The sequence below is a fragment of the Eumetopias jubatus genome, unplaced genomic scaffold (assembly GCF_037043125.1).
Source record: "Eumetopias jubatus isolate StellerSeaLion01/CBP00866 unplaced genomic scaffold, mEumJub1_p1.0 scaffold_7, whole genome shotgun sequence".
NCBI lineage: Eukaryota > Metazoa > Chordata > Mammalia > Carnivora > Otariidae > Eumetopias > Eumetopias jubatus.
In genome coordinates this window covers 73,118,802-73,145,388 of record NW_028274813.1, presented here as the reverse complement: position 1 = coordinate 73,145,388, position 26,587 = coordinate 73,118,802, and the positions used below count along the sequence as shown (strand labels likewise).

Sequence of the window (26,587 nt, the reverse complement as noted above, 5' to 3'; positions counted from 1 at the left end):
CTTTTTTCTTTGAGAGAGAGAGAGTATGAGTGGAGGGAGGGCAGAGGGAGAGGGAAAGAGAGAATCTTTTTTTAATTTATTTTTATTTTTAAAATTTTATTTTATTTAAATTCAATTAATTAACCTACAGTGTAGCATTAGTTTCAGAGGTAGAGTTTAGTGATTCATCAGTTGCATGTAACACCCAGTGTTCATTCCATCACGTGCCCTCCTTAATGCCCATCACCCTGTTATCCTATCCCTCCACCCAACTCCCCTCCAGCAACCCTCAGTTTGTTTCTTGTAGTTAAGAGTCTCTTATGGTTTATCTCCCTCTCTGATATCATCTTATTTTATTTTTTCCTTCCCTTCCTCTATGATCTTCTGTTTTGTTTTTTAAATTCCACATATGAATGAAATCACATGGTAATTGTCTTTCTCTGATTGACTTATCTCACTTAGCATAATATACTCTAGTCCCACCCACCTTGTTGCAAATGGTAAGATTTCATTTTTTTTCGTGGCTGAATCACATTCCATTGTGTGTGTGTATGTGTGTGTGTGTGTGTATATCACATCTTCTTTTCTTAAATTTTACTTTAAAAATATTTTATTTATTTATTTGAGAGAGAGAGAGAACGAGCGGAGGGAGGGGCAGAGGGAGAGGGAGAAGCAGACTCCCTGCTGAGAAGGGAGTCCAATGTGGGCTTGATCCCAGGACCCTGGGATCATAACCTGAGCCCCAGGTAGATGCTTAACTGACTGAGCCACTCAGGCACCCTACACCACATCTTCTTTATTCATTCATCTGTTGATGGACATCTGGGCTCTTTCCATAGTTTAGCCATTATGGACATTGCTGCTATAAAACACTGGGGTGCAGGTGCCCTTTTGGATCACTATGCCTGTATCCTTTGGGTAAATACCTAGCAGGGCAATTGCTGGGTCATAGGGTGGCTCTATTTTTAACTTTATGAATAACCTCCATACTGTTTTCCAGAGTGGCTGTATGGGAAAGGGAGAATCTTAAGTAGGCTCCACACTCAGTGCAGAGCCTGATGTGGGGCTGGATCTCATGACCTTGAGATCATGACCTGAGCCAAAATCAAGAGTCCGATGCTTAAATGACTAAGCTACCCAGGCGCTCCGAACATATGTTTTCAATACTCTTGAGTATAGGAGTGGTTCTGCTGGATAACGATAAATGTGTCTTTAACATTTTGACGAATTGCCTAATTATTTGATAAAATGCCTGTATCATTTTATATTCCTGTCAATAATTATTGAGGATATTAATTTCTCTACATCCTTTCTGATACTTGTCATTTTCTGTCTTTTTGATCATAGTTATTCTAGAGCATGTGAAGTGGTATCTTGTTGTGGCTTTGCTTTCCATTTCCCTGAAGGCTAATAATGTTGAAAATTTTTTCATGAGCTTACTGACCATTTGTCTATCTTCTTTGGAACAATGTCAATTTGAATCCTTTGCCTATTCTTAAAGTGGGTTATTTGTTGTCTTATTGTTGAGTTGTAAGAGTTCTTGATATATTTTGGAAACAAGGGAGACCATATACATTTAATGTGATTATTGATGGGGTTTGGTTTAAATCTACCATTTTGCTATTTGTTTTCTATTCTCATTTTCTTCTATTTTTTTTATCATTTGGACTCACTGCGCTTTTAAAAAATATTTTATTTCACCTCCACTATTACCTTATTAGCCATATCACTTTATTTTAGCTGTTTGTCGAGCATTTAGAGAATACATCTTTAATGCAGTATATATCAAAAAATATCATACCACTGCCTGTATAAGAATCTTTCCAACTTCCATTTTCTTCCTCCCAGTCATTTTGTTATTATTTTCATACATTTTATTCCTGCATATTTTCAGTTCCACAATGCATTAGTATTGTTTTTGCCTTAGGTAGTCAAAACTCTTTTTGGGAGATTGAAAAACCCACTGGTACTGGATTGTAATTTTTTGCTTTGAACTTTTCCTCAAGCATTAGAAAAGACAAATGAGGAGGTGTCGAGTCAGATATTTCTAGAAGCTTAGTGAGTTCCAGGCTGCCTGTTGGGCATTTTGGGAGCCCATGGATTGATAGCAATTTACTTAGGATTCATGGGTGAGGTTCCCTTTGTCAGTGGACTTCAACTTTCTGGTCTATGTTGCAGTGGTTAGTACAGTGGCTGAACAAACTGATGCCATGCTAATTGCCAAAGGTTTGGAACTCATCCATATTTGGAGGCTGCTTGTTTTATTGTCCACTTTTTAAATTAGTAAATGAAGGAGACTAGTAACAGGAAATCATTGAAATGGAAAACTCATAATAATACCCTTGAGTATTCACTGACGGCAAGTTCAATTCTGGTCATCCAATGATCACTTCAAAATCCTGTGTCAGGCAGATAAAAATCCCAAAGCTTTCAAGCCTGAAATTCACCTCATGTAAAATTTTGTCCTCTAGGATTTTCCATCCTGGGCTTCTGTAACAGGGTATAAGAAGACATTGAATCAGGAGGAGGTACAGGAGTACATGGTAAGTGTTTGATGTCAGTGGAAAGTCTCTTTGAAAAAAGCAAGATAAGTGTATGAATGAATGTTACTGGTTATACGTTGAAGAATATTGCTTTGGCCTTTAGAAGAGAGCCAGAGTTTAATAGAGTTAGTGGGTTGATCAATTTGGGTTGATGACACTGAGTTTTCCTATCCTCTTTCCGCCTCACCTTTATAAAATAATAATGACTATTGTTGCTTATTTAAGGCAGATGTTGATGGAGAGAGAGACAATATAATAAGATCTTCAGGAGAAGTGTATCTCCTGAGAGTGATGAATGACAATGGTCTTCCTATATACCTAAACTTTCCTAAACCTAAACCACATTCCCATCTTTATGACAGTTGCAAGGGAGGTAATTGTATTAGTCAGGGTTTTCCAGAGAAACATAACCAATAGGATATTTATCTTTCTGCCTATCTATCTATCTATCTATTTATCTATCTATCATCTATCTATCTATCTCTATCTCTCTATCATCAAAATAAATTGTATATATAGAAAGAGAAAAAGAGAAAGAATGAGAGAGAGACTGAGAGAAAGAGAGAAAGATTTACTTTAAGGAATTGGCTCATGAGATTTGGGGCCTGGCCAACCTGAAGTCTGCAGAGCATGCCAGCAGGCTGGACATTGGCAGGAGTCAGTCTTTCAGTCTTGAGTCTGGAAGCAGAATTCCTTGTGCTGGGGACCTCAGTCTTTTCTTTGAAGGTTTTGCACTGATTGCCTGAGGCCCACCCACATTATGGAAGCTAATCTACTTAAAGTCTACTGATTTAAATGTTAATCACATCTGAAAAACATCTTGCCAGCAACATCTAGACCTGTATTTGACCATACAAGTGGGTACCATGGCCTAGCCAAGTTGACAAATAAAACTAACCATCACAATATTAAAGAGATCAAATTATTATCTACTTTCCAGATAATGAAAATAAAGTCAAGTGACCTGCACAAGTATACCCAGAGTTATGATAGATCAGTTGGTTAAAGGGGTAAAAAACAGCAGGATCCAAAGGTTTTTAAGATTAGTGCTAGATTGACTGATTGATTGATTGATTGATTTGCCTCTAAGCTCTAGATGTGGCTTGAACTCATGACCCTGAGATCAAGAGTGGCATGCTCTACTGATTGAGTCAGCCAGGTACCCCAGAATCCAAATTTTTAGATATATTGTCTGACAAAATAGGTCTTTACTCAGTAATGTTCATTAGTTCAGCAGGGCAACAATAGAACCTAAGACTGGCTTTACTTGGCACAACTTCTCAAAAAATTTTATATTTTCTTTTTTCCTCCATCTTTATTGAGGTATAATTGACAGACAAATAAAGATTGAATGTACTTAAGGTGGCAACGTGATGATTTGATATATGTATACATTGTGACATGATTACTGTGCTCAAGACACTTCTATATTTTCTTGATACAAAATTTTAAGCTTCAAGTTAGTATTTGCATATATCTCATAAAGTATGCTATTTATTTATACTAACTAAAAATGAGTATTCACCTTCTATACAAAAATGTTTGTTGAATGAATGAATGGCTTTTGAGGAACAGATTTTGAAACCTGTTCAAATATAGTTCTAATGGTGCCATAGTAGTTACTGATTAAAGTGGAAAGGGCAAGTAGGCTTAGTTCTACCTTATTTGGCTAGAAGAAGACAGAAGTATTGAAAAGGGCAAAATGCAAAATTTACACAGAAGGAAAGAGATTAAAAAAATCCAGAGACCCAGTTAAAAGGGTGAAATTATTTTAACAGAAAACCAGTTACTAATGTCCAAATCATAATGTTTTAAAATATTTTGCTCTCTGTTTCATTTCAGAAGAGATTATGGAACAAGTGGAAGAAAGAACATTTTAACAGTGAGCTACATCACCCCTGTGTCATTGGAGAACATTGGTGAGTTTTACCACCTCTTTACTTGCATTGCCTGCCATGCCTTCTCTGGGGTATGCACCCGTATGCATATGTGTTCATTGTACTAAGCAAGACCCATTCTCAAACACTTGTCTGATATGTTGCATAAGTGTGTAGAATTTATACATTTAGTAGAAGGCCTTTTAACTTATGAGAATTATTTTAACCTCTCTTCTGTCTCAGACTCAATATACTTTTTCAATGTGTTCTTTCTGCAAAGGTATCCCTGTGCCCCCAACATACAACAAATAGATACACCCTCTAAGATGCCTCAAAATGTCTAGGATTATTGTCACCTTTTAGATTTTGCCACAACACTTGTTCCTTCTTTCTAGTCATCAAAGAAGTCATAGAATTATGGAGTTTTGGGGTTGGAAGGGATCAATACCATCACTAGCACAATGCCTGCTAGACATTCACAGATATTTGTGGAATGAATGTTGAATAAGATACACTCTTTCAAAGAAAAGAGTCTCTTCTACTGGCAGATGGTCATTCAGCCTTTGCTTGTTTGTGGAAGCAAGGGAATATTTATTACCACCAGAGAAAGCCTGTCTTTCCTGTGCCTTGAAAGTCAGCATACAGATTAGATTTGGGCTGTTTGAGCCCCAAGGTCAGGTTCTACGCTGGGCGTGGAGTCTGCTTAAGATTCTCTCTCTCCCTCTGCCTTGCCTCCTGCTCTTTAAAAAAAAAAAAAGTTAAGAACCTCAGGCAAGCTTTATTTCTCCCCTGTTTTGATTGGCAATCAGGTAGATAATATCATAATATACTATGAAGAATGAAATATTGTTTTTTTAAAGAGTTTATTTATTCATTTGAGAGAGAGAGAGAAACAGAGAGACGTGGGGCTTGATCTCACAACCCTGAGATCACGACCTGAGCCGAAACCAAGAGTTGGATGTGCCACCCAGGTGCCGCTGAAGAACAAAATCTTAAAAAAAAAAAATAAACAGGGCGCCTGGGTGGCTCAGTTGGTTAAGCGACTGCCTTCGGCTCAGGTCATGATTCTGGAGTCCCGGGATCGAGTCCCACATCGGACTCCCTGCTCAGCAGGGAGTCTGCTTCTCCCTCTGACCCTCTTCCCTCTCGTGCTCTCTCTCACTCTCTAATAAATAAATAAAATCTTTAAAAAAAATAAACAAAACAACTTACTGTGAAGAACAAAATCTTGAAAAAAGAAACTAAGTATAATATACTGAAAGAAATTTAAGAGTTAATCTACCTCGGCTCTCTAGAGGCCACTGCTGAGTAGTGGAAAAATCTAAGGGCAGGAGACCTGGGACAGAATTCCAGTTATGCGGGGCAAAGGCATGCAAAGTTCATGTGCTCCCATGAGCTTCTCCCTTGTCTCCTCTTTTGGGTTGAAGCCCCTGGCATTCACTTGACACAATCAGGCAGTTCTCTCAGACAAGATCTTGGCAGCTCAAGATCAAATTGACTTGAGGCTGAAATGATGATGTAAGGAACATATAATAAGAATGTAGGATGAAAACTCCGATTCCTCTTGGCAGAAGGAGACTTTGCTGTGTGTCTTTGCCAAGGTTCTGAGCCTGTAGTGCTGAAACAGCAGTCAGATGCAGACAGAGAGGAGAGACAGAGAAGGATGGGATTTGGGATATCTCGGAGGAAATGGCAGAGACGACGAGGTTGAAATTGGGGAGTCAGTTAGTAAAGGATTAAACTCTGCTGCTCATCACATCTGATCCCCGGAAAATTGTTATACTCTTCAGAGCAGTGATTTCCAAAAGGGGAAAGTTGTTATTATCTCCTTTTTTGTAGCTGCTGTGGGGATTGCAGAGCCCTTGGGTGAAAGGTGAAAGGAAAGGGTGAGGGGCAGAAAGGGACAGATTTTCAAGGTCCTTCAGTGCTTTATGAAGGATTTCAGTATACACAATACACATTACTATATACAATATTGATGTCTAGTGGGGATTCTGGTCTTTTTAATTCAATTACCCCTCCTGATTTCCTTAAAAACCTGGGCAATTATTTTAATGCACAGATCAACATCCCCCCAAAGTTTGAGACTTTTCATGTTCATTACATGCAATGTTACTTTTCAAGTATTTTTTTGGGGGCGCCTGGGTGGCTCAGTTGGTTAAGCAACTGCCTTCGGCTCAGGTCATGATCCTGGAGTTCCGGGGTCGAGTCCCGCGTCGGGCTCCCTGCTTGGCGGAGAGCCTGCTTCTCCCTCTGGCCCTCCCCCCTTTCATGTACTCTCTCGCTCTCTCAAATAAATAAATAAATCTTTAAAAAAAAAATATTTTTTTTTTGCTGGGGACCTGGGTGGTGTAGTCGATTGAGTGTCTGACTCTTGGTTTTGGCTCAGGTCATGATCTCAGGATCTAAGTTCAAGCCCCATGTGGGGCATGGAGCCCACTTAAAAAAATAAGTAAAAGATGAAAGCTCTGAATGAGAAAAGTTTAATTCATGGCTTAAATCTTGATATATTTGATTGTGAGTTTAAAAAGGAAGCTGTTTCTCTAAGACATTTTCTTTTTTTAAAAAGCCCACTGTTAAGTCAATAAAAGAGGTATTTAACAACTAATTTTTGTTTGACCTAAATAATTTGAATTCAGTATTTTCTATTTGACATCCTTAGTTTGCAAGCCCTGAGTCTTTTTTTCTACACTTGAAAGTCCCCATCTGCCAAATTATTCATGGATCAATCCATCTGTGAATTTACTGGATGACTGAAGGAATGAGTGAAATGTAATGGGTTTGCAGCGAGTGAGCACTGCACATGTGTCACACACACTCTGTGTACCTTTCTTTCCTCCAGGTTTATCGGGCCACTCCAGTGTGCCTCACTTTGTCCACATGGTTTATTAAGCTTGCTAAGCCCTTCAGATTTTTTCCTCTTATTTTCAGGGGATGGGAAAGAGAGAAGAAAAAAGATTTGACAAACTACATCAGCATGGTGGTGAGCAAGCAATGGGAAAGGCTCAAGAGGAATAGAGAAAGATATGATGGGATGGTTGAAGGAGGTGCTCTGCATCTTTTCAGAAGGAGAATAGAATGAAATCTTAAGAAACCCAGAAGAGTGCTAAGCCTCCTACTTCCAACAGGCACTGTATATTTGTTAGTTTCTTTCTTTCTTTTTTTTTTAGGGAAAGTTAATCATTATTATTTATTATTTTTTTTAATATACTTATTAATTTTAGACACACATGTTTTTGTTTTTATGGATTCTTTAGAACAGAAACTGCCTCACATTTCTTGATGGGCTTGGTAGTTTTGGAGTGTGGAAGTCTTAGTCACAGTGCTCATCATAGCGTGGGCTGGGTTTTGGGATCTCATTCACTGCTGAACGCAAGTTTTGGGTACGCAGCGGCAAACAGGCAGATCTAGTCCTTGCCCTCAAGGGGTTTATATTTGGAAAGGTAGCCAATAAACATAGATGTAAATCATTCAGGAGATTGCAGGTGTTTCTAAGTGCCTCAAAGAAGATGCACTAGGATATCGTGTCATTGGGGAGTGTTCTTGGTATAATCACTAGGAGGGCCTCCATGCTGAGGTGATATTTGAGATAAGACCCAATCTTGGAGTCAAAAATCTCAACCCACTTCTTTTTATTCATTTTATTTTACTTATTTGTTTAAAATATTTTTGTTTATTTATGAGAGAGAGAGAGAGAAGGAGCCGGGAGGGGGGGCGGCAGCAGAGGGAGAGGGAGAAGCCGACTCCCCACTAAGCAGGAATCTGGGATCATGACCTGAGCCAAAGGCAGAAGCTTAACTGATTGAGCCACCCAGGTGACCCTATTTTATTTTTTTTAGAAGATTTTGCTTTTAAGTAATCTTCATACCTAACAGGGGGCTCAAACTCACAACCCTGAGATCAAGAGTCACATGCTCTACCAACTGAGCCAGCCAGGCACCCCATTAACCCACCTATTTTTAAAACCAGAGCAAAAGCTCTTTTCCCTAACACAGTGTAGATTCTTTTGGTGATGAAAATGTAGCAACTACCATCTGTTGCCCTGTAGCAAAAACCCTTTTCCCTAACACAGTATAGATTCCTTTGGTGCTGGAAATGTAGCAGGTACCATCTGTTGACCTCAAGGGAGTTATCCTGGCTTTGTGAATTTCAGCCAGTCCCAAGAGTCAGTCCTTTTCATTAGATTTTTCTCAAGTAAAATGCGTATATGAACTTCAAATTTAACCACGATCTTCTGTGCCCCAGAACCCCTAACAAAGCCAGACATTCTTCCCATTCCCTTGCTTCTTTCTTAATCTTTTCAACAGGGAGACCTGAATATTTGCTACATCGAATCATGTATAAGAGATGCATCTAGTTCCTCTTTTATAGCTCGGAAAACTGAGGCTTAGGGAGGTGAAGGCCAAAGGTCATAGTTATTTGAATTCACTGAATGTGCTCTTATGAAGAGCCTCTGCCCTCTTCTTCCTAGCTGAAAGTGAAAGAGCTCTCGATTCTCTGTTACTAATGCATTGCTGACCAGCAGTTTATGGGAAAGATCTTCCCCATTTTAACAATACTGCCTTATAAAGCATATAACCGGATTATACACTGTTAGACGTGGAGAAGGAAAAATGTACTTATAATCCCATGAAGTCAGCGTTTTCATTTCCTTTCCTTTTTTCCCCATATGCATGCCTTTTTTTTTTTAACATTTTATTTATTTATTTCACAGAGAGAGAGACACGGCGAGAGAGGGAACACAAGCAGGGGGAGTGGGAGAGGGAGAAGCAGGCTTCCCGCCGAGCAGGGAGCCCGACATGGGGCTCGATCCCAGGACCCTGGGATCATGACCTGAGCCGAAGGCAGACTCTTATTGACTGAGCCACCCAGGCGCCCCTATGCATGTTTTTAATACTTTCTTTTTTTAAACAAAGTAACCCATGCTTATTAAACAAACTTAAACAATTACAGAGTATAACGTAAAAATTAATACAATCTTACTATTCTTTTTAATTTTATACTTCCACAGGTAACTAATATTGAAATAAGGTGTATTCTTCCACACCTGTTTTCTATCCTTTTAGGAATAAATGCATATACACATAATTCATGAATATGTATATATGTATGTTTGAACAGAGGTACACACACACACACACACACACACACACACACACATCTCTTTTGATTCCTTCCTTCCTCTGTTGTTTTGTTTGTTTCTTCTTTCCTTCTTCCCTTCCTTCCTCTCTCCTTCCCTCCCTCCCTTCCTTCCTGGTTCATAATATATTCATAATGCACTCTTTTCACTTAACAATATACGGTTGACGTTCTTTGAAGTTAATAGTTTGCCATGTTGGCTACATGTTGGAAGTGCCAAAGAGCTTTAAAAGTACTGATGGGTCCAACCCCAAAAGATTCTGAGTTAATTGTCTTAGGTGAAGCCTGGGCAGCAGAATTCATACGTCCCCTCCCCAGATGGTTCTAAGGTGCAGCCACGTTGACAACCACTGCTTTAAGTCTGTATGCACAGATGCAACTCATTCTTATTCATGGCTACATAATATTCCAAATCATGGCTGTATTAAAATGTATTTACTTATTTCTCTATTTATAAACATCCAATTTATTTCCAGTTTCTTGTTTTGCTAAAAATGCTTCAGTAAACATTTACCCTTAATTATGGATTCCTTTATTTCTATGAAATACAGCCCTAGAAGTGGGCTTCTTGGTTAGAGGTAGGGGCATTAGAATTTTGATAGGTACTGCCAGATCATTTTCCAAAAAGGTCTTAATAATATCTACCTCCAAAAAAAAAATAATAATATCTACCTCCAGTAGCAGTCTTTAGAATGCTCAGTTTCTTATGCCTTTGCCAATCTGAAGAGAGACAAAAGCATTTTTTAACCTACTACTGAAGTTGAGTATCTTTTTTTTATACTTATTTGTCATTTTTATTTCTTTTTCTGTGACTTGCCCTTTCATACTTTTTTGCCCATATTTAATGGTCATTTGTCCTTTCTTGTCATATTTTAAGAGCCCTTTAAGTAATAGGAATATTATACTTTTTTGGTCATATATGTTGCAATATTTTCTTCTAGTCTACTATTTGCATTTTGATAATTTATATGGCACTATATATATTTTAAATTGTTGAGAATGCATAAACAAATTTTATCTCCTGTTTTATGCTTCATCATATTTCAGTATTTTTTCATATTGGCAATCCTTTGTTACTACCATTTCCAATGACTGCATGTAATTCTATTCAACTTCCATTATATTTCTTCAAGCTTCAAAAAAATCCCACGACTGTTGTTTTATTTTTTATTTATTTATTTTTAAAGATTTTATTTATTTATTTGACAGAGACACAGCGAGAGAGGGAACACAAGCAGGGGGAGAGGGAGAGGGAGAAGCAGGCCTCCTGTGGAGCAGGGAGCCTGATGCGGGGCTCGATCCCAGGACCCTGGGATCATGACCTGAGCCGAAGGCAGATGCTTAACGACTGAGCCACCCAGGCGCCCCACGACTGTTGTTTTAAATAATGCTGTAATTAGTATTTTTTTGCATTTAGCTTTTTGATAGTTTGGGTGCTTAGGAGACTCAGGTCATGATCTCAGGGTTCTAGGATCAAGCCCCACATTGGGCTCTGCCGTCATGGGGAATTGGCTTGAAGATTCTCTCTCCTTCTCCCTCTGCCCCTCACCCCACTCATGTTTTCTCTCTCTCTCAAATAAATAAATAAATCTTAAAAAATTAGGGGCAAAATAGCTTTAGTATTTATACAATAATACCTCATAGAGGACAGATCATATTATACAATTTTAAAAGTTAAATTTCTTTTTTTAAAAGATTTATTTATTTTTTTTGGAGAGGGAGTATGTGCACATGCTCTAGTTGGGGGAGAGGCAGAGGGAGACAATCTTCAGGAAGACTCCCCGCTGAGCATGGAGCCCCACTCCAGGCTTGATCTCATGACCCTGAGATCATGAACTAAGCCAAAACCAAGAGCCACACACTTAACCGACTGAGCCACCCAGGCGCCCTTGTAGTTACTGCTTTTTAAGAAAATTTCAATTTAATGGAAAACAGAAAGAAATGTCTTTTTTTTTTTATAGTTCAGTACTATAAAATAGGTATGAAAGAAAAGAGATAGGATTTGATTGTATCAGCAAAGTTTTCTTTCTTTCTTTCTTTTTTTTTTTTTAAGATTTTATTTATTTATTTGACAGAGAGAGAGGGAACACAAGCAGGGGGAGTGGGAGAGGGAGAAGCAGGCTTCCTGCTGAGCAGGGAGCCTGATGAGGGGCTCAATTCCAGGACCCTGGGATCATGACTCGAGCCAAAGGCAGACGTTTAACAACTGAGCCACCCAGGTGCCCCTCAGCAAAGTTTTCTTAAATGTGGGGGTAATGTGGCAGAAACATAGTAACCTGCTTGCCTGGAAAGAAGAATACGTATGAAAAAGGAGGATTCCAGACTGGAAAAATAAACAGGTATTAGTCTGTTGCAGGCTTTGGATGTACATTTAATTTGTTAGGAAGAGTGATATAGTGAATGATTTTAATTGGGAGTTGTATTTTGGAAGATTAATTTGGTGTTATCTGTGGGTTAGACTGAAATGAGAAAAGCCAGCCAACTAGTGGCTAAGAGTTTTGGCAACGTATTTATTCTTGTGAGATTCATGTATCTCATCTGCAAGCCAGGAACAATAATGCCTATGCCATGGTGCAGTTGTGGTTGATAGAATGGTGTATAAAAAGTGCTGGGAACGGCTCCTGATACATAATGGGTATATTGTAACAATAGCTATTAGGTTGGTCTTCTATTTTATATGCCCTGATAATAAGTAAGCAATTCAAAATGGAATGTAGAGTCACTTCAATGAGTTTTAGTCCTGTAATATTAAAGCTAAATTAGCTTTCATGGTCCCCCTCACCCCCCCAAAAAGGTCCTTTGGAAACTCATTAGATGGATGCTCTAAATCAAACAAGAGTGACTGAATTCGTCTTCTTGGGACTCACTGAGAACTGGGTGCTGGAAATACTATTGTCTGTGGCATTCTTCATCACATATGTGCTAACCCTTTTGGGGAACAGTCTCATCATCGTTACTATAGTTTTTACTCTGCGTCTCCATACCCCCATGTACTTCTTCCTGAGCAATCTGTCCTTTATTGACATCTGCCACTCATCTGTCACTGTGCCCAAGATGCTAGAGGGCTTGCTTTTGGAGAGAAAGACGATTTCCTTTGATAATTGCATCGCACAGCTCTTCTTTCTACATCTGTTTGCTTGTGCTGAGATCTTTCTGCTGACCGTCATGGCTTATGATCGGTATGTGGCCATTTGTGCTCCGCTGCATTATCCCAATGTGATGAACATCAGGGTCTGTGTGCAGCTCGTCTTTGCTCTCTGGTTGGGGGGTACTGTTCACTCTCTGGTGCAGACCTTCCTGACCATTCATCTACCTTACTGCGGCCCCAACATTATTGACAGCTACTTCTGCGATGTGCCCCCTGTCATCAAGCTGGCCTGCACAGATAGATACCTCACGGGAATGCTCATTGTGTCTAATAGTGGAACCATCTCCCTTACCTGTTTCCTGGTTTTGGTCACCTCTTACACAGTCATCCTGGTTTCTCTTAGAAGACAGTCAGCCGAAGGGCGCCGGAAAGCCCTGTCTACCTGCTCAGCCCACTTCATGGTGGTTGCCTTCTTCTTTGGACCATGTATCTTCCTCTACACTCGGCCAGACACCAGCTTCTCCATGGACAAGGTGGTATCTGTCTTCTACACGGTGGTCACCCCTTTGCTAAATCCCCTCATTTACACCTTGAGGAATGAGGAGGTAAAAAGTGCCACCAAGCATCTCAGACAGAAACAGATTTTTTCATGAAGTCAGGTACATGATGGATTTGGAATCACAAATATAATTATGGCCATATCTTTAATGAGACAGCAGAAGTAAAAAACAAAATCAGTAGATAAAATGGCCCAGAGCAGGGCAGACTTCTTTATAAAGGAAAGGACTTATTAACTATTACTTATATAAAGGAAACGATCATGGTGGAACATAAAAGAAAAAGAATCTGGAAAAGTTTAAAGAAATCTTCTGGTTTCCCTAGTAAAGAACATAATTTGGGGCATGGACTCAGTTTCAGGAACAGGTACAATTGTGAGAGATCATATTTTCTTGATTTATGGATTCTGTGGGTTATTGCCTCTGGGAAGCTATGTTAGAACACTTATGTTCTATTAAATTATAGTGGTTTTAATCTTGCTTTCAAATATAGTTTCAAGGTGTTTATTTAAGCCACCATTGATTTATAGCGAATTAAATTGTTACCTTGAACATGATCCTTTCCTTATTCCTGGATCTATTTTGTATTTGTCATAATACTTTGATAAAATCAAGGTGGAAATGTATAAAGAAATTATTTTATTTTATTTTTTAAAAATATATTATGTATTTATTTGACAGAGAGAGGGGAGAGAGAGAGAGAGCACCAACTGGGGGAGCGGCAGGCAGAGGGAGAGGGAGAAGCAGGCTCCCACTGAGCAGAGAGCCTGATGCGCGGCTCAAACCCAACACTCTGGGTTCATGACCTGAGTGGAAGGCAGACGCTTAACTGACTGAGCCACCCAGATGCCCTAAGAACTTACTTTAAAATAAACTTTACTGAGATAAAATTTAATTACATAAAATGCACGCATTTTAATTGGGCAGTTTGAGAAATTTTGACAAAGGTATATATACACCCACATAACCATGTCTCTAGTCAATGACATTTCCATCACCCCAGAAAGTTTCTTCAGTCCCTTCCCAGCCAATCCCTCTATCTCCACCCAAGCATCCAAGGATCTGATTTTTGTCACTATGAATTAGTTTTGTCTTTCCTAGAGCTTCATATAAATCGAATCATATGGTATGAACTTTTCGGTACCTGACTTCTTTAGCTCTGCAAGCTGTTTCTGAGATTAACCTATGTTTTTTTGTGGGTAGTGGCAGTTTGTTTCTTCCTATTGTTGAATAATATCTTATGGTATGGGTATACCACAATAGTTGATTCAGTTATTTATTGATGGGCATTTGGGTATTTTCAGTTTTTGACAGTTGTGAATAAAGTAGATATAAATGTTTATGTATAGGTTATTTTGGCCACATGTCTTCATTTCTCCTGGGTAAATACCCAGGAGTAGAATTATTGGATCACATGGTAAGTGTATGTTTAACTTGTGAGAAACTACAAAGCTGTTTTCCAAAGTGGTTGTATGATTTTTTGGAAGTTATTAATTAATTAATTAATTAATTAATTAGTTTATTTTTAAGTAAGCTCTACCCCTGCTGGGGGGCTCAAACTCATGACCCTGGGTTGACGAGTCTTATGCTCCCCTGACTGACCAGCCCGGCACTCCCAAGTGGTTGTGCCTTTTTATATTCTCATCAGAAGTATAAGAGTTTAACATCCAGTAATTGGTATTGTCAATATTTAATTTTAGGCCTTGCAGTGAGTGTGTGGTTTACTCTTCATTTTCTTAATTATTGATGATACTGAGAATCTTTTAATTTGCTTATTATCCTTTCATTTATCTTGTGTTATGATGTGTCTGTTCAAATATTTTGCTCATTTTAGATTATTATTTTTTGTCTTCTTATCACTGTGTTGTAAGAGTATACAACAGTATTCTTGTGTATTCTGGATACTAAACCTTTGTTGGATATATGTCTTGGCAATATTTTTTCTCATGCTGTGGCTTGCAGTTTTATTTTCTGGATGATATATTTTGAAGAGCAGAAGTTTATATTTTGGTTAAGTCTTCTTTATCAATCTTTTACTTTTAAGATTGATGCCTTTGGTGTCCTAAGAAATCTTCACCTACCCGGAAGTCTCAAAGATTTTCTCCTGTTTTCTTTTAGAAATTTTACAGTTCAGCTTTAAATTTTAGGTTTGTGATCCATTTTAAGTTTACTTTGATACAAAGTGTGAGATGAGGGTTGAAATTAAGTTTTCCCATCTACCTAGATGATCCAGTACTATTTAAAAAGATTTCTTCCCCCTTGCATTATCTTGGCACCTTTTTGAAAATTGGTTGACCCTTGAGAGGACATGAAAGTGTTCTTTTTACCTCTTCACTGTCACCTCTCACCATTCTCTGCCTTAGGGTCTAAGCTCTAACCACTCTACCCTTTCACTGCTTGGACCAAGCCGGGGTCTTTTCCTAACACCTGCTATTTCCTCTGCTAGAATGTGCATCACCTGTCTTTTCTCATGAGTGCCTCCTTTTCATCTTTCAGATCTTATCTTCGATGTCATTTGTCAGAGACCCTCCTTGCCTACCCACTCTGAAGACAGTCTTTCCTAAAACTCTCTATCAGCATTCAGTGGGTTTTTCCACAGGGTTTTTTATGATCTGTAATTAAAATGTATTCGGTTCTATTTTTGTTTCCTATTTTCACTAGACTCTAAACTGCATGAAGGAGGGACTGATTTTTTTTTAAGTTAATTTTATTTAATTTAATTTATTTATATTTTAAAGATTTTACTTATTTATTTGACAGAGAGAGAGACACAGCGAGAGAGGGAACACAAGCAGGGGGAATGGGAGAGGGAGAAGCAGGCCTCCCACGGAGCAGGGAGCCCGACGCGGGGCTCGATCCCAGGACCCTGGGATCATGACCTGAGCCGAAGGCAGACACTTAACGACTGAGTCACCCAGGTGCCCCTGAATTTTTTTTTTTTTTTTTTTGGTGATTGTAAGCCTTGTCCTTAGCACATAATAGGTACTTGGTAAAAATTTGTCAAATGAATGAATAATAAGATATTCCCATTTCATTGCTCTGATGGCAGATTTTTCCTGGACACTTGAGGATATCAGTACCTTCAATGACTCAAAGTCTTCTTTCTACATCACTGAAGTCATAAGCAAACTCACTTGGTCTGAGTCACCAGTGTTTGCTGAGCCATTTAGGCAAGCATCTGAGTGAATGAGGTAGTCAAGTGCCCAACAATCTGAAGGTTTGTTTAAATGTTAGTTATCACCCTAAGACAACAACAGCAGGGAGAGGCGGCATAGTGTCATGAAAATAGCATGAGTTTGTGTTGATATACTTGGCTTAATAGCCTGCTTCCAGCATTTCCTAGCTGGGCATGCCATTGGCTCTCTTTGAGCTCCCTTTGAGCTTTAGTTCCATCATTGTAAACAAGCATAATACCTACCTCACAAGTGGCTGTGAGGATGGAGTAAATGCAGTGTGCCTAGAAAAATTTCCAGCATATGGAAGATCCTAAAAAGATCCTACTGCTATGATTGTCAGATATTGGACCAGAAGACAATTTTATAAGTCACAGAGCCTGCTAAATGTTAGGTGACTTATTCTTTGCATGGTGTTTCTTCAATGTGGAGCACCAGGCCTCTTGAGAGCTTAGACATTGTCATTTTTTCCCTCTCCCCTCCAACCTCCTCATGAACTTGTTCAAGGCATTCTTCATGTCTTCATTCCTAAGAGTATAGATGATGGGGTTCAGGAGGGGGGTAACAGTGGTGAAAAACACAGACACCACCTTGTCCTCCAGGAGGCTGGTGGATGGACGGGAATAGATGAAGATGCAGTGTCCCAGGAAGAGTGAGACGACAGTGAGGTGGGCTGCACAGGTGGATAAGGGCTTCTGCCTGCCTTCGGAGATCTGCTGCCTCAGGCTCACCAGGATGACTGCATAGGACACCACGAGGACCACGAAAAGGACCACAGAGTCAGCCCGCTGTTGGAGACGATGAGGATTTCAATGATGTGTGTATCTGTGCAGGCCAGTTTGATCACCTGAGGCACATCACAGAAGAAGCTGGTCAATCTCATCAGGACCACAGTAGGGCAGCTTGATGGTGAGGGAGGTCAGTGATATGGAGTGGACGGTGCCCCCCATCCAGAGGGCCACAGCCAGCAGCACATATACTTTCCAGTTCATCACTGTCATGTACTGCAGGGGTTTGCAAATGGCCATGTACTGATCATAGGCCATGATGGTGAGGAGAAAGATCTCGGTGCAGGCAAAGAGGTGCAGGAAAAACATCTGGGTGACACAGGCCTCAAAGGAGATGAGCTTCTCTTCTGACCACGTATCTATCAGCATCTTGGGGACAGTGACCGTGGAGTGACAGACATCAATAAAAGACAGGTTACTGAGGAAGAAATACATTGGGGTATGGAGCCGGTGGTCACAGATAATTGTTATGACAATGAGAATGTTCCCAATCACTGTCAGGACATAGAAAGTGAGGAACATGGCAAACACAGCCTTCTGTGTTATCTGTAAAACCTTCTGATTTACAGATAAGCCTCCAAGCCGAATGTATGTTACAGAAGCGCTTTGATTGAGTAGGTTTGCCTCTCCCATTTTCTCTGTTGGACACTCTGTCAAGAATTAGGAAAAAATAGTGTCGAGAGTCGGCATCCTTGTCTTGTTCCTGATCTTAAGGGAAAGGCTTTCAGCTTTTCCCCATTGAGAATGATATTCGCTGTGGGCTTTTCATAGAAATTGAGGAATGTTGAGTCCTAGCAACAGCAATCAGACAACAAAAAGAAATAAAAGGTATTCAATTGGCAATGAGGAAGTCAAACTCTCTCTCCACAGATGACATGATACTTAATGTGGAAAACCCAAAAGACTCCACCCCCAAATTACTAGAACTCATACAGCAATTCAGTAATGTGGCAGGATACAAAATCAATGCACAGAAATCAGTTGCTTTCCTATACACTAATGATGTAACTGTAGAAAGCAAAATTAGGGAATCAATTCCATTTACAACAGCACCAAAAACCATAAGATACCTTGGAATAAACCTAACCAAAGAGGTAAAGGATCTATACTCTAGAAACTACAGGACACTTATGAAAGAAATTGAAGAAGACACAAAAAGATGGAAAAACTTTCCATGCTCATAGATTGGAAGAATAAACATTGTTAAAATGTCTGTGCTGCCCAGAGCAATCTATACTTTCAACACCATCCCGATCAAAATACCAATGGCATTTTTCAAAGTGCTGGAACAAACAATCCTAAAATTTGTATGGAACCAGAAAAGACCCTGAATCGCCAAGGAAATGTTGAAAAAGAAACACAAAGCGGGGGCATCATGTTGCCTGATTTTAAGCTCTATTACAAAGCTGTGATCACCAAGACAACATGGTACTGGCATAAAAACAGACACATAGATCAGTGGGACAGAGTAGAGAGCTGAGATATGGACCCTCAACTCTATGGTAACTAATCTTCGACAAAGCAGGAAAAAATATCCAATGGAAAAAAGACAGTCTTGGGTGCCTGGGTGGCTCAGTTGGTTAAGCAACTGCCTTTGGCTCAGGTCATGATCCTGGAATCCCGGGATCGAGTCCCGCATCAGGCTCCCTGCTCAGCAGGGAGTCTGCTTCTCCCTCTGACTCTCCCCCCTCTCATGTGCTCTCTCTCTCTCTCTCAAATAAATAAATAAAATCTTTAAAAAAAAAGGGAAAAAGACAGTCTCTTCAATAAACGGTGCTGGGAAAATTGGACAGCTATATATAGAAGAATGAAACTCAACCATTCTTTTACACCATGCACAAAGATAAACTCTAAATAAATGAAAGACCTCAATGTGAGACAGGAATCCATCAAAATCCTAGAGGAGAACATAGGCAATAACCTCTTCAACATCGGCCACAGCAACTTCTTACAAGACACGTCTCCAAAGGCAAGCAAAACAAAAGTGAAAATGAACTTTTGGGACTTTATAAAGATAAAACGCTTTTGCACAGCAAAGGAAACAGTCAACAAAACAACGAGGCAACCCACGGAATGAGATAAGACAAATGACACTACAGATAAAGGGCTGGTATCCAAGATCTATAAAGAACTTCTCAAACTCAACACCCAAAAAACAAATAATCCAGTGAAAAAATGGGCAGAAGACATGAACAGACACTTCTCGAAAGAAGACATACAAATGGCTAACAGACACATGAAAAGTTGTTCAACATCATTAGCCATCAGGGAAATGCAAATCAAAACTAAATTGAGATGTACCACCTTACACCAGTTAGAATGGCAAAAATTGACAAGGCAATAAACAACAAATGTTGGAGAGGTTGTGAAGGGGAACCCTTTTACACTTTTTTTTAAAGATCTTATTTATTTATTTGACAGAGAGAAACACAGCGAGAGAGTGAACACAAGCAGAGGGAGTGTGAGAGGGAGAAGCAGGCTTCCCGTTGAGTAGGGAGCCCGATGTGGGGCTTGATCCCGGGACCCTGGGACCATGACCTGAGCCGAAGGCAGGCGCTTAATGACTGAGCCACCCACGCACTGCCCCCCCCCCCCTTTTATACTGTTGGTGGGAATGCAAGTTGATACAGCCACTTTGGAAAACAGTGTGGAGGTTCCTTAAAACGTTAAAAATAGAACTACCCTATGATCCAGCAATTGCACTACTGGGTATTTACCCCAAAGACACAGATGTAGTGAAAAGAAGGGCCATATGCACCCCAATGTTCATAGCAGCAATGTGCACAATAGCCAAACTGGAAGGAGCCGAGATGCCCTTCAACAGACGAATGGATAAAGAAGATGTGGTCCATATATACAATGGAATATTACTCAGGCATCAGAAAGGATAAATACCCAACTTTTACATCAACATGGATGGGACTGGAGGAGATTACGCTAAGTGAAATAAGTCAAGCAGAGAAAGTCAATTAATCATATGGTTTCACTTATTTGTGGACCATAAGGAAGAGCATGGAGGACATTAGGAGAAGGAAGGGGAAAATCAAGGTGGTAGAATCAGAAGGGGAGATGAACCATGAGAGACGATGGACTCTGGGAAACAAACTGAGGGTTCTAGAGGGGAGGGGGGTGGGGGGATGGGTTAGCCTGGTGATGGGTATTAAAGAGGGCACATTCTGCGTGGAGCACTGGGTGTTATGCACAAACAATGAATCATGGAACACTACATCAAAAACTAATGATGTCATGTATGGTGATTAACATAACATAATAAAAAAAAAACCCATTCAGCAACTTAAATCATGCTGGACATGCAGTAGGTGCCACACACATGTTTTTGGAATAATAGTGCAGAGAACCATGATTAACCAAGAGATCTAAGGCAGCCTTGGAGAGGGGAGTGCTTATATTTAGTCATAAATCTTTAGTGGAGAAGAAATGAAGATTTTTCTACCCCAAGCCAGTAACATATTCAAAGTCGTACAAGTCCTGGCCTTGAGCACAGTTCTCTCTATTGCCTGTTGACTGCATTTTTCATTTGGCCAAACCACTTCCACCCCTGTGGGCTCTGTGGTGATGCCCTGGGACTGTCATGGCAATGACCTGGTTTGTGGCTGGCAGAGGCCTTTTCCCAAGCTGCTGGGCCATGTGCAGTGTGGCTGGGGTGTATTTGGAACATTTCTTCGGAGGAGGCTGGAGAAAACCCTGGAAGCCTTGGAAACTCTGGCGAGGAGGCGAGGGAGACTGGCTTCTGCCTCAGCCCCCGGACTTGCTCAGCCTGCAGCTGCAGATCAAGGTCCAAGCCAAAGAGCTTCCTGTCCTGACTAGGTTATCCTCAGCTCTTTGTAAAGTCCAATTCTGTTGTCTGGCCCACAAGTCAAACTGTAGTGGTTCTTTTCTTTTCTTTTAAATTAACTTCCTTTTGACCCAGGGCTCACTATTTAAAAAAAATTTTTTTTTTTTAAATTTTAATCACCCAGTGCTCATCACGACAGGTGCACTCCTTAATCCCCATCACCCCCCCCCCCCGCCCACCTCTCCTCTGGTGACCATCAGTGTGTTCTCTATAGTTAAGTCTGTTTCTTGGTTTGTCCCTTCCATCCTTTCTCTCCTTTTCCCCTTTGTTCGTTTCTTTTGTTTCTTAAATTCCACATATGAGTGAAACTTACGGTGTTTGTTTTTCTCTGACTGACTTACTTTGCTTAGCATTATACTCTCTAGCTCCATCCATGTTGTTGCAAATGGCAGAATAACATTCCATTGTGTGTGTGTGTGTGTATATATATACATATATATATATATATGCCATATCTTCTTTATCCATTCATCAGTCAGTGGACACATGGGCTGCTTCCATATCTTGGCTGTTGTAAATAATACTACAATAAACATAGGGGTGCATATATCCCTTTGAATTACTGTTTTTGTCTCCTTTGGGTAAATGCCCAGTAGGGTAATTACTGGCTCGTAGGGTCGTCCTCTTTTTAATTTTCTGAGGAATCTCCATACTGTTTTCCACAGTGGCTGTACCAGTTTGCATTCCCACCAACAGCGCAAGAGGGTTCTCACTATTTTTTATAAGAAATGTATTTATTATTATGATCATTATTATTTTTTAAGATTTTATTTATTTGAGAGAGACAGAGAGATTTTGCGAGAGCTAGTGGGAGGAGGGGCAGAGGGAGGACGGGCAGAGGGAGAAGCAGACTCTCTGCTCCGCAGGGAGCCTGACATGGGACTCGATCCCAGGACCCTGGGATCCTGACCTGAGCTGAAGGCAGACGCTTAACTGACTGAGCCACCGAGGTACCCCACAAGATCTTAGCTCTTACAAAGATCTGAGCATTTTCCTCATCTCCTTTTTTCTTTTTTCTCTTTTTTCATTTTATAGGTAGATAAAATGAGACACAGAGAGGTAAAACAATGGGCCCAAATTCACAGAGATTTGCAGTAATAGCTGTGTCTGGAGCTCAGGCCTCCTGACTCCTGGCCTGGACTCTCTCTGCCACCACTCAGACCTGAATCATTTAGGTGATGGTTGGCATAATTAGGGTGCTAAGTGGAATGTGTCTTGGTGACCTGCCTCTTCCTGTGCTAGGTGCCCTCTGCCAGCCTGGCTGGGTCTCTCTTTTCTCACTTGTCTTCATGACACTGCCTGAATGCACAGTCTTCCAGGGGTGCCCACCCATGTAAGCTGCCCCCTTGGTTCCTTGGGTCCTGTCATCCTGTGCTGCCTTCTTCCCATCACTGACTACTACTGGAGCTTTCCCTCACTTCCTCAAGGTCGGTCTCTCTTGCAGACAAATGAATCAACTCCACATTGCTTATGAAAAAAACCTAGAGAACTTTTTCTCTTCTGCTTGTAGTTACCTCTTTCTTCTCTAATATTTCCTATTACTCATCATGCTGGTCTTCTGCAGACAGTGGCCCTTTTGATAGTCTGTATCAATAGAGGGAAGACTAAGGTAGTGTCAAATTAGGAAACTAGCAAAGTAGGGTCATGGGAAAAGAAGGTATTTCTGGGGCAGGAGAAGTCTTTAAGTTAACATATGAATTAAACTCATGGTGTCTTTAACTTTACTATTTAAAAATTTTTCTTGGATTGTTCATTTAAAGTTTCTGCTCTAGAAAGCTACTTTATTTTATTGTTTTCAAGATTTATTTATTTATTTTTAGAGAAAGAGAGAGTGTGGGGGGAGGGGCAGAGGGAGAAGGAGAGAGAATCTCAAGCAGGCTCCACTCTTAGCACAGAGCCCGAAGTGGGGCTCCATCCCACGACCCTGATGAATCATGACCTGAGCTGAAACCAAGAGTCAGATGCTCAATCAACTGAGCCACTCAAGTGCCCCCAGAAAGCTATTTTAAATGGTGAATGATTTACATCTTACCTTTTTAATTTACTAAGTTCCTAAAGGATGATTGCAAAATTGAAAACTAAAGAACTGAGCAAGAATGGAGCCAGGGGTTTATTTTAAATCAATCTGGAGAATTTCACCGTCACACACAAGAAAGGCTGTGCGGACGGAGAACTAGGTCTGATATGAAGACTTGTGTTCCATCATCATCACTTTTTTTTTTTCTATTTCTTTGTAGCTGCAGGAAAAAAAATGCTTTGAGAAATGAAGATGTGCCCAACTGCAAGAGAAATTTGGTGTCGGTTTATGTTGAGAATATGGTGCACAAAAAGGAAATCTAATGTCTGTGGCATACATTTCAGAAAAAATGGAGGAAAATAATTAAAAGCAAAAACAGAATAAAACAAAATGTCTATAAAACGCACCCTGGGTTGTTTCCGATGCTCCCAGCCCCTCCAAAGAGAACTGAATTGTCACGGTCTTGTAGTTTCAATGTCAAGTTTTGATAGCGAATTATCTTCCAGTAGAAATAACTAATTGGGCAAATTTAAAGTTGGACAAATCAACTAACCCTGCTTACCTTGATTTTTCCATAAGAATGGCCAGAACGCTCAAAGTTTCCTTGGGTCTTATTCAGTTTTTGGTGCTAAGTCACAGTAAATACCTTTGGTGATATTTTATCAGAAGTGTTTCAGGATTTCTGCAAAATATTACACCTTAGCACCTATATTATTATCATCGTTTTCAATATGTAGGGCATGTAACTCTGCCCTAAGATTTTCTAGAATTGGTTTCCAGTCAACTGGAGATGTGGTATAAGAATCATATATTTTTTGCACTTTTTTCAGGTGATATTGGCAGCAGAATGATTGAAAGTTGCTACCAACCACTTTTGCAGGCCATGCTAGTTTACCAGGAGACTTCTAACACAAACTTGACCTAATTATTCAGAACCAGTGTGATGGAGGCATTCTGTTTCCCTGGCAGCACACTCTCTAGGTGTAAGTTTTATATTGCTAGCTTCAGATGGATTATTCTACCGAGTACTGAAAGGAAATCTGTACAGAAAGAAAACAGCTGGGGCTGGCAGCTGCGGTGTTGGTGTTTGTTTGTTTGTTTGTTTGTTTTTTACCTGAATTATATAGGTTTTATGTCCTTGGGACTTTTTAAGCAATGACATCAGCTTGCCCTAGTCACTAGTTAGAAAAAGTTAATTCTGTGCAGACTAAAGTTACAGACTTTGAAATAGTCACTAGGGAAATTTAAAGGGAAAGCAGGGCTTCCACCTCTAAATCTTTAGGATGTGTTTAGACATGATTAAATGAACTATTATGTGCTAAATATTAGGTGAGGCGCTTTTGTGTTTTCTTATGTAATCCATATAAAAACACAGAGATGAAGGATGGGCCATGAGTTAAGATTTTAATCAGCTCTCTGCCAGAGGGGTCAAGTGTTTGGACTTCAGAGTCAGATTGTCTTGAGTGCAAATTCCAATGTCCTAGTTGTGTAAATTTGGGCAAGGCATTTAGCCTTTCTCGGCCTCAGCTTCTCATCCATAAAACATAAATAACAACAGTAATGTTTTTCTTAGAACTCTTGAAATCTTTGCAAAGCATTTGGCACTTGGTGAATATGTTGCTTAAGTTAATACAGTTACGCAATATGCAATTCAGTCAATCAAACAAAAAAGCCACCACCCTGTAACAGCCAACTCTTTTGGCATCAATATTCATTGTTTTGTATGCAGTGAAAATCTAGAACCTCTTGCTCTAATTACCCTTTGGCTTTCTCTGTTTAGGTATAGAAGTTTGGTAGTTTGAGTTGGTGAAAGAAGAATCCAAAGGAGAAGAATACAGATCATACTTTGCGTTTTTCTTTTAAGTTTTATTTATTTAAGTAATCTCTGCACCCGACATGGGACTTGAACTCACCTCCCTGAGATCAAGAGCCACACACTCCTCCGACTGGGCCAGTGTGGCGCCCCTATACTTTGAGTTTAAATTTCAAGATTGAAGAGTTTTGAGGGATGGTTAGGATATATGAAATCAAGGGTGTGGAGTTAGAAGGAAGCCTTATAGCTGACTCTTCATGAAACAGTGTGTAGAAGAGAAGATGGTATTAGAGGGAAAGTGTCAGAAATTACCAAAAATTCTTACTCCTAAGGACTTGCGGCTTGGGCTCCTTTTCTCCAGTTTTCTTGTTGCATTTGTTACCGTTGATCAGAGGCCAGACTTGACTGAAAAACTCAGAGCTTCCAGAACTTACAGATATTGCTCCTTGGTCAATGTGGGGCTTGTATTATATTGTCATGTTGGCAATTAGGGTATGCATCAGGAAGAGGGATATACTGCCCGCCCTCATTCTCAAGCATTTTTGGAATGAGATCCTTTATCATAGGCATAATATACTAAGGATAATATAGAAAATGATGTTCAATTGATTATGGGGCAATTATTATTGCCACCGTCACTGATAATATACAAGGTTGAGAAATTGAGTTTTGGCCTAACATACAGTGTCTGTATTTTCCCCCTTCTGCCTGGTAGCCCTCTTTCCCTGCCTAGTACTTCCCTCTCTGACTGTATAGAGGCTCCCACTTAAATGTCCCACTCAGGATTTTCCTCCCCGGAAGTCCCTCATGCTCCAAAATTGTGTGTTCCCATTTCCTCTGCAGAATAAATGAGAACAATTGTTTACACTGGCATAGCACTTGAGATTTTGCAAAGCTCTATCACACTCATTAATTTATTTGATCTTCACAATATCCCTGTGAGGTGGGGAGCATCGTAGGAAAATTGGACTTGGCATTAAGTGATTTTTCACAGAGTTTATATTTCAGGTAAGCAGCTGAACCAGGTCTGCTGCTGCTGATACTGATATTGACTCTATTACTTTACTTGGATGCTGTGCTTCATAGAGGAGCAACACTTAAAAGAGTTGCTTGTTGAATCACATAGAAATTTTTTATCGGTGTCAGGATAGGTAACTTTTGGTATTTTTAAAAAAAGATAATTTTTTGAGAAAGAGAGAGAGCATGAGTGGGGGGAGGGGTGATGGGAGATGGAGAGGGACAAGCGGACTCCTCACTGAGCAGGGAGCCCCCGCTCAGGGCTCATCAGGGGGCTGGGTCCCAGGACTCTGAGATCATGACCTGAGCCAAAGTCAGATGCTTAATTCACTGAACCACCCAGGTGCCCCACTTTTTGGTATCTTTTGATCCTCCTGACTGTTTCCTCCTTCCCATTCCATTCTCTCCATTCCAAAAGATCAAAGTGCCATGCTCCTCCCTTATGAAAGGTCACCGACTCTCTGCTAAAAGCAATCAATAAGCGGTCTATAATTTAGGGTGTGTGCAATATCATACTTTTTGTAGTATGAGATAAAAAGATCCATGAGAATCATGATTTGCTCCTGTAAGGAATTTACAGTACACTGAATTAAGGTGACTTCTATTTTAGGAATTTAAGGAAACCCATTGAAAAAACTTTGAAGTGATGCCACAAAGGAAACAGTCAACAAAACTAATAGGCAACCACAGAATGGGAGAAGATATTTGCAAATGACATTACAGATAAAGGGTTGGTATCC

The 26,587-nt window shown here is 40.0% G+C and overlaps 2 protein-coding genes across 2 annotated transcripts; one reads left to right on the top strand and one right to left on the bottom strand.

The window, feature by feature from the left end:
• Nucleotides 1-12,352: 12,352 nt before the first annotated feature.
• On the top strand, nucleotides 12,353-13,279 carry OR4E2 (olfactory receptor family 4 subfamily E member 2). The gene has a single exon (XM_028095176.1). It carries the CDS (start codon nucleotides 12,353-12,355, stop codon nucleotides 13,277-13,279), a length of 927 nt encoding a protein of 308 aa, XP_027950977.1.
• A 3,538-nt stretch (nucleotides 13,280-16,817) lies between these two features.
• On the bottom strand, nucleotides 16,818-17,777 carry OR4E1 (olfactory receptor family 4 subfamily E member 1). The gene is given in 3 exon segments (XM_028095175.1): nucleotides 16,818-17,137; nucleotides 17,140-17,227; nucleotides 17,229-17,777. Coding segments are annotated over 3 exon segments (957 nt in total).
• Nucleotides 17,778-26,587: the final 8,810 nt, after the last annotated feature.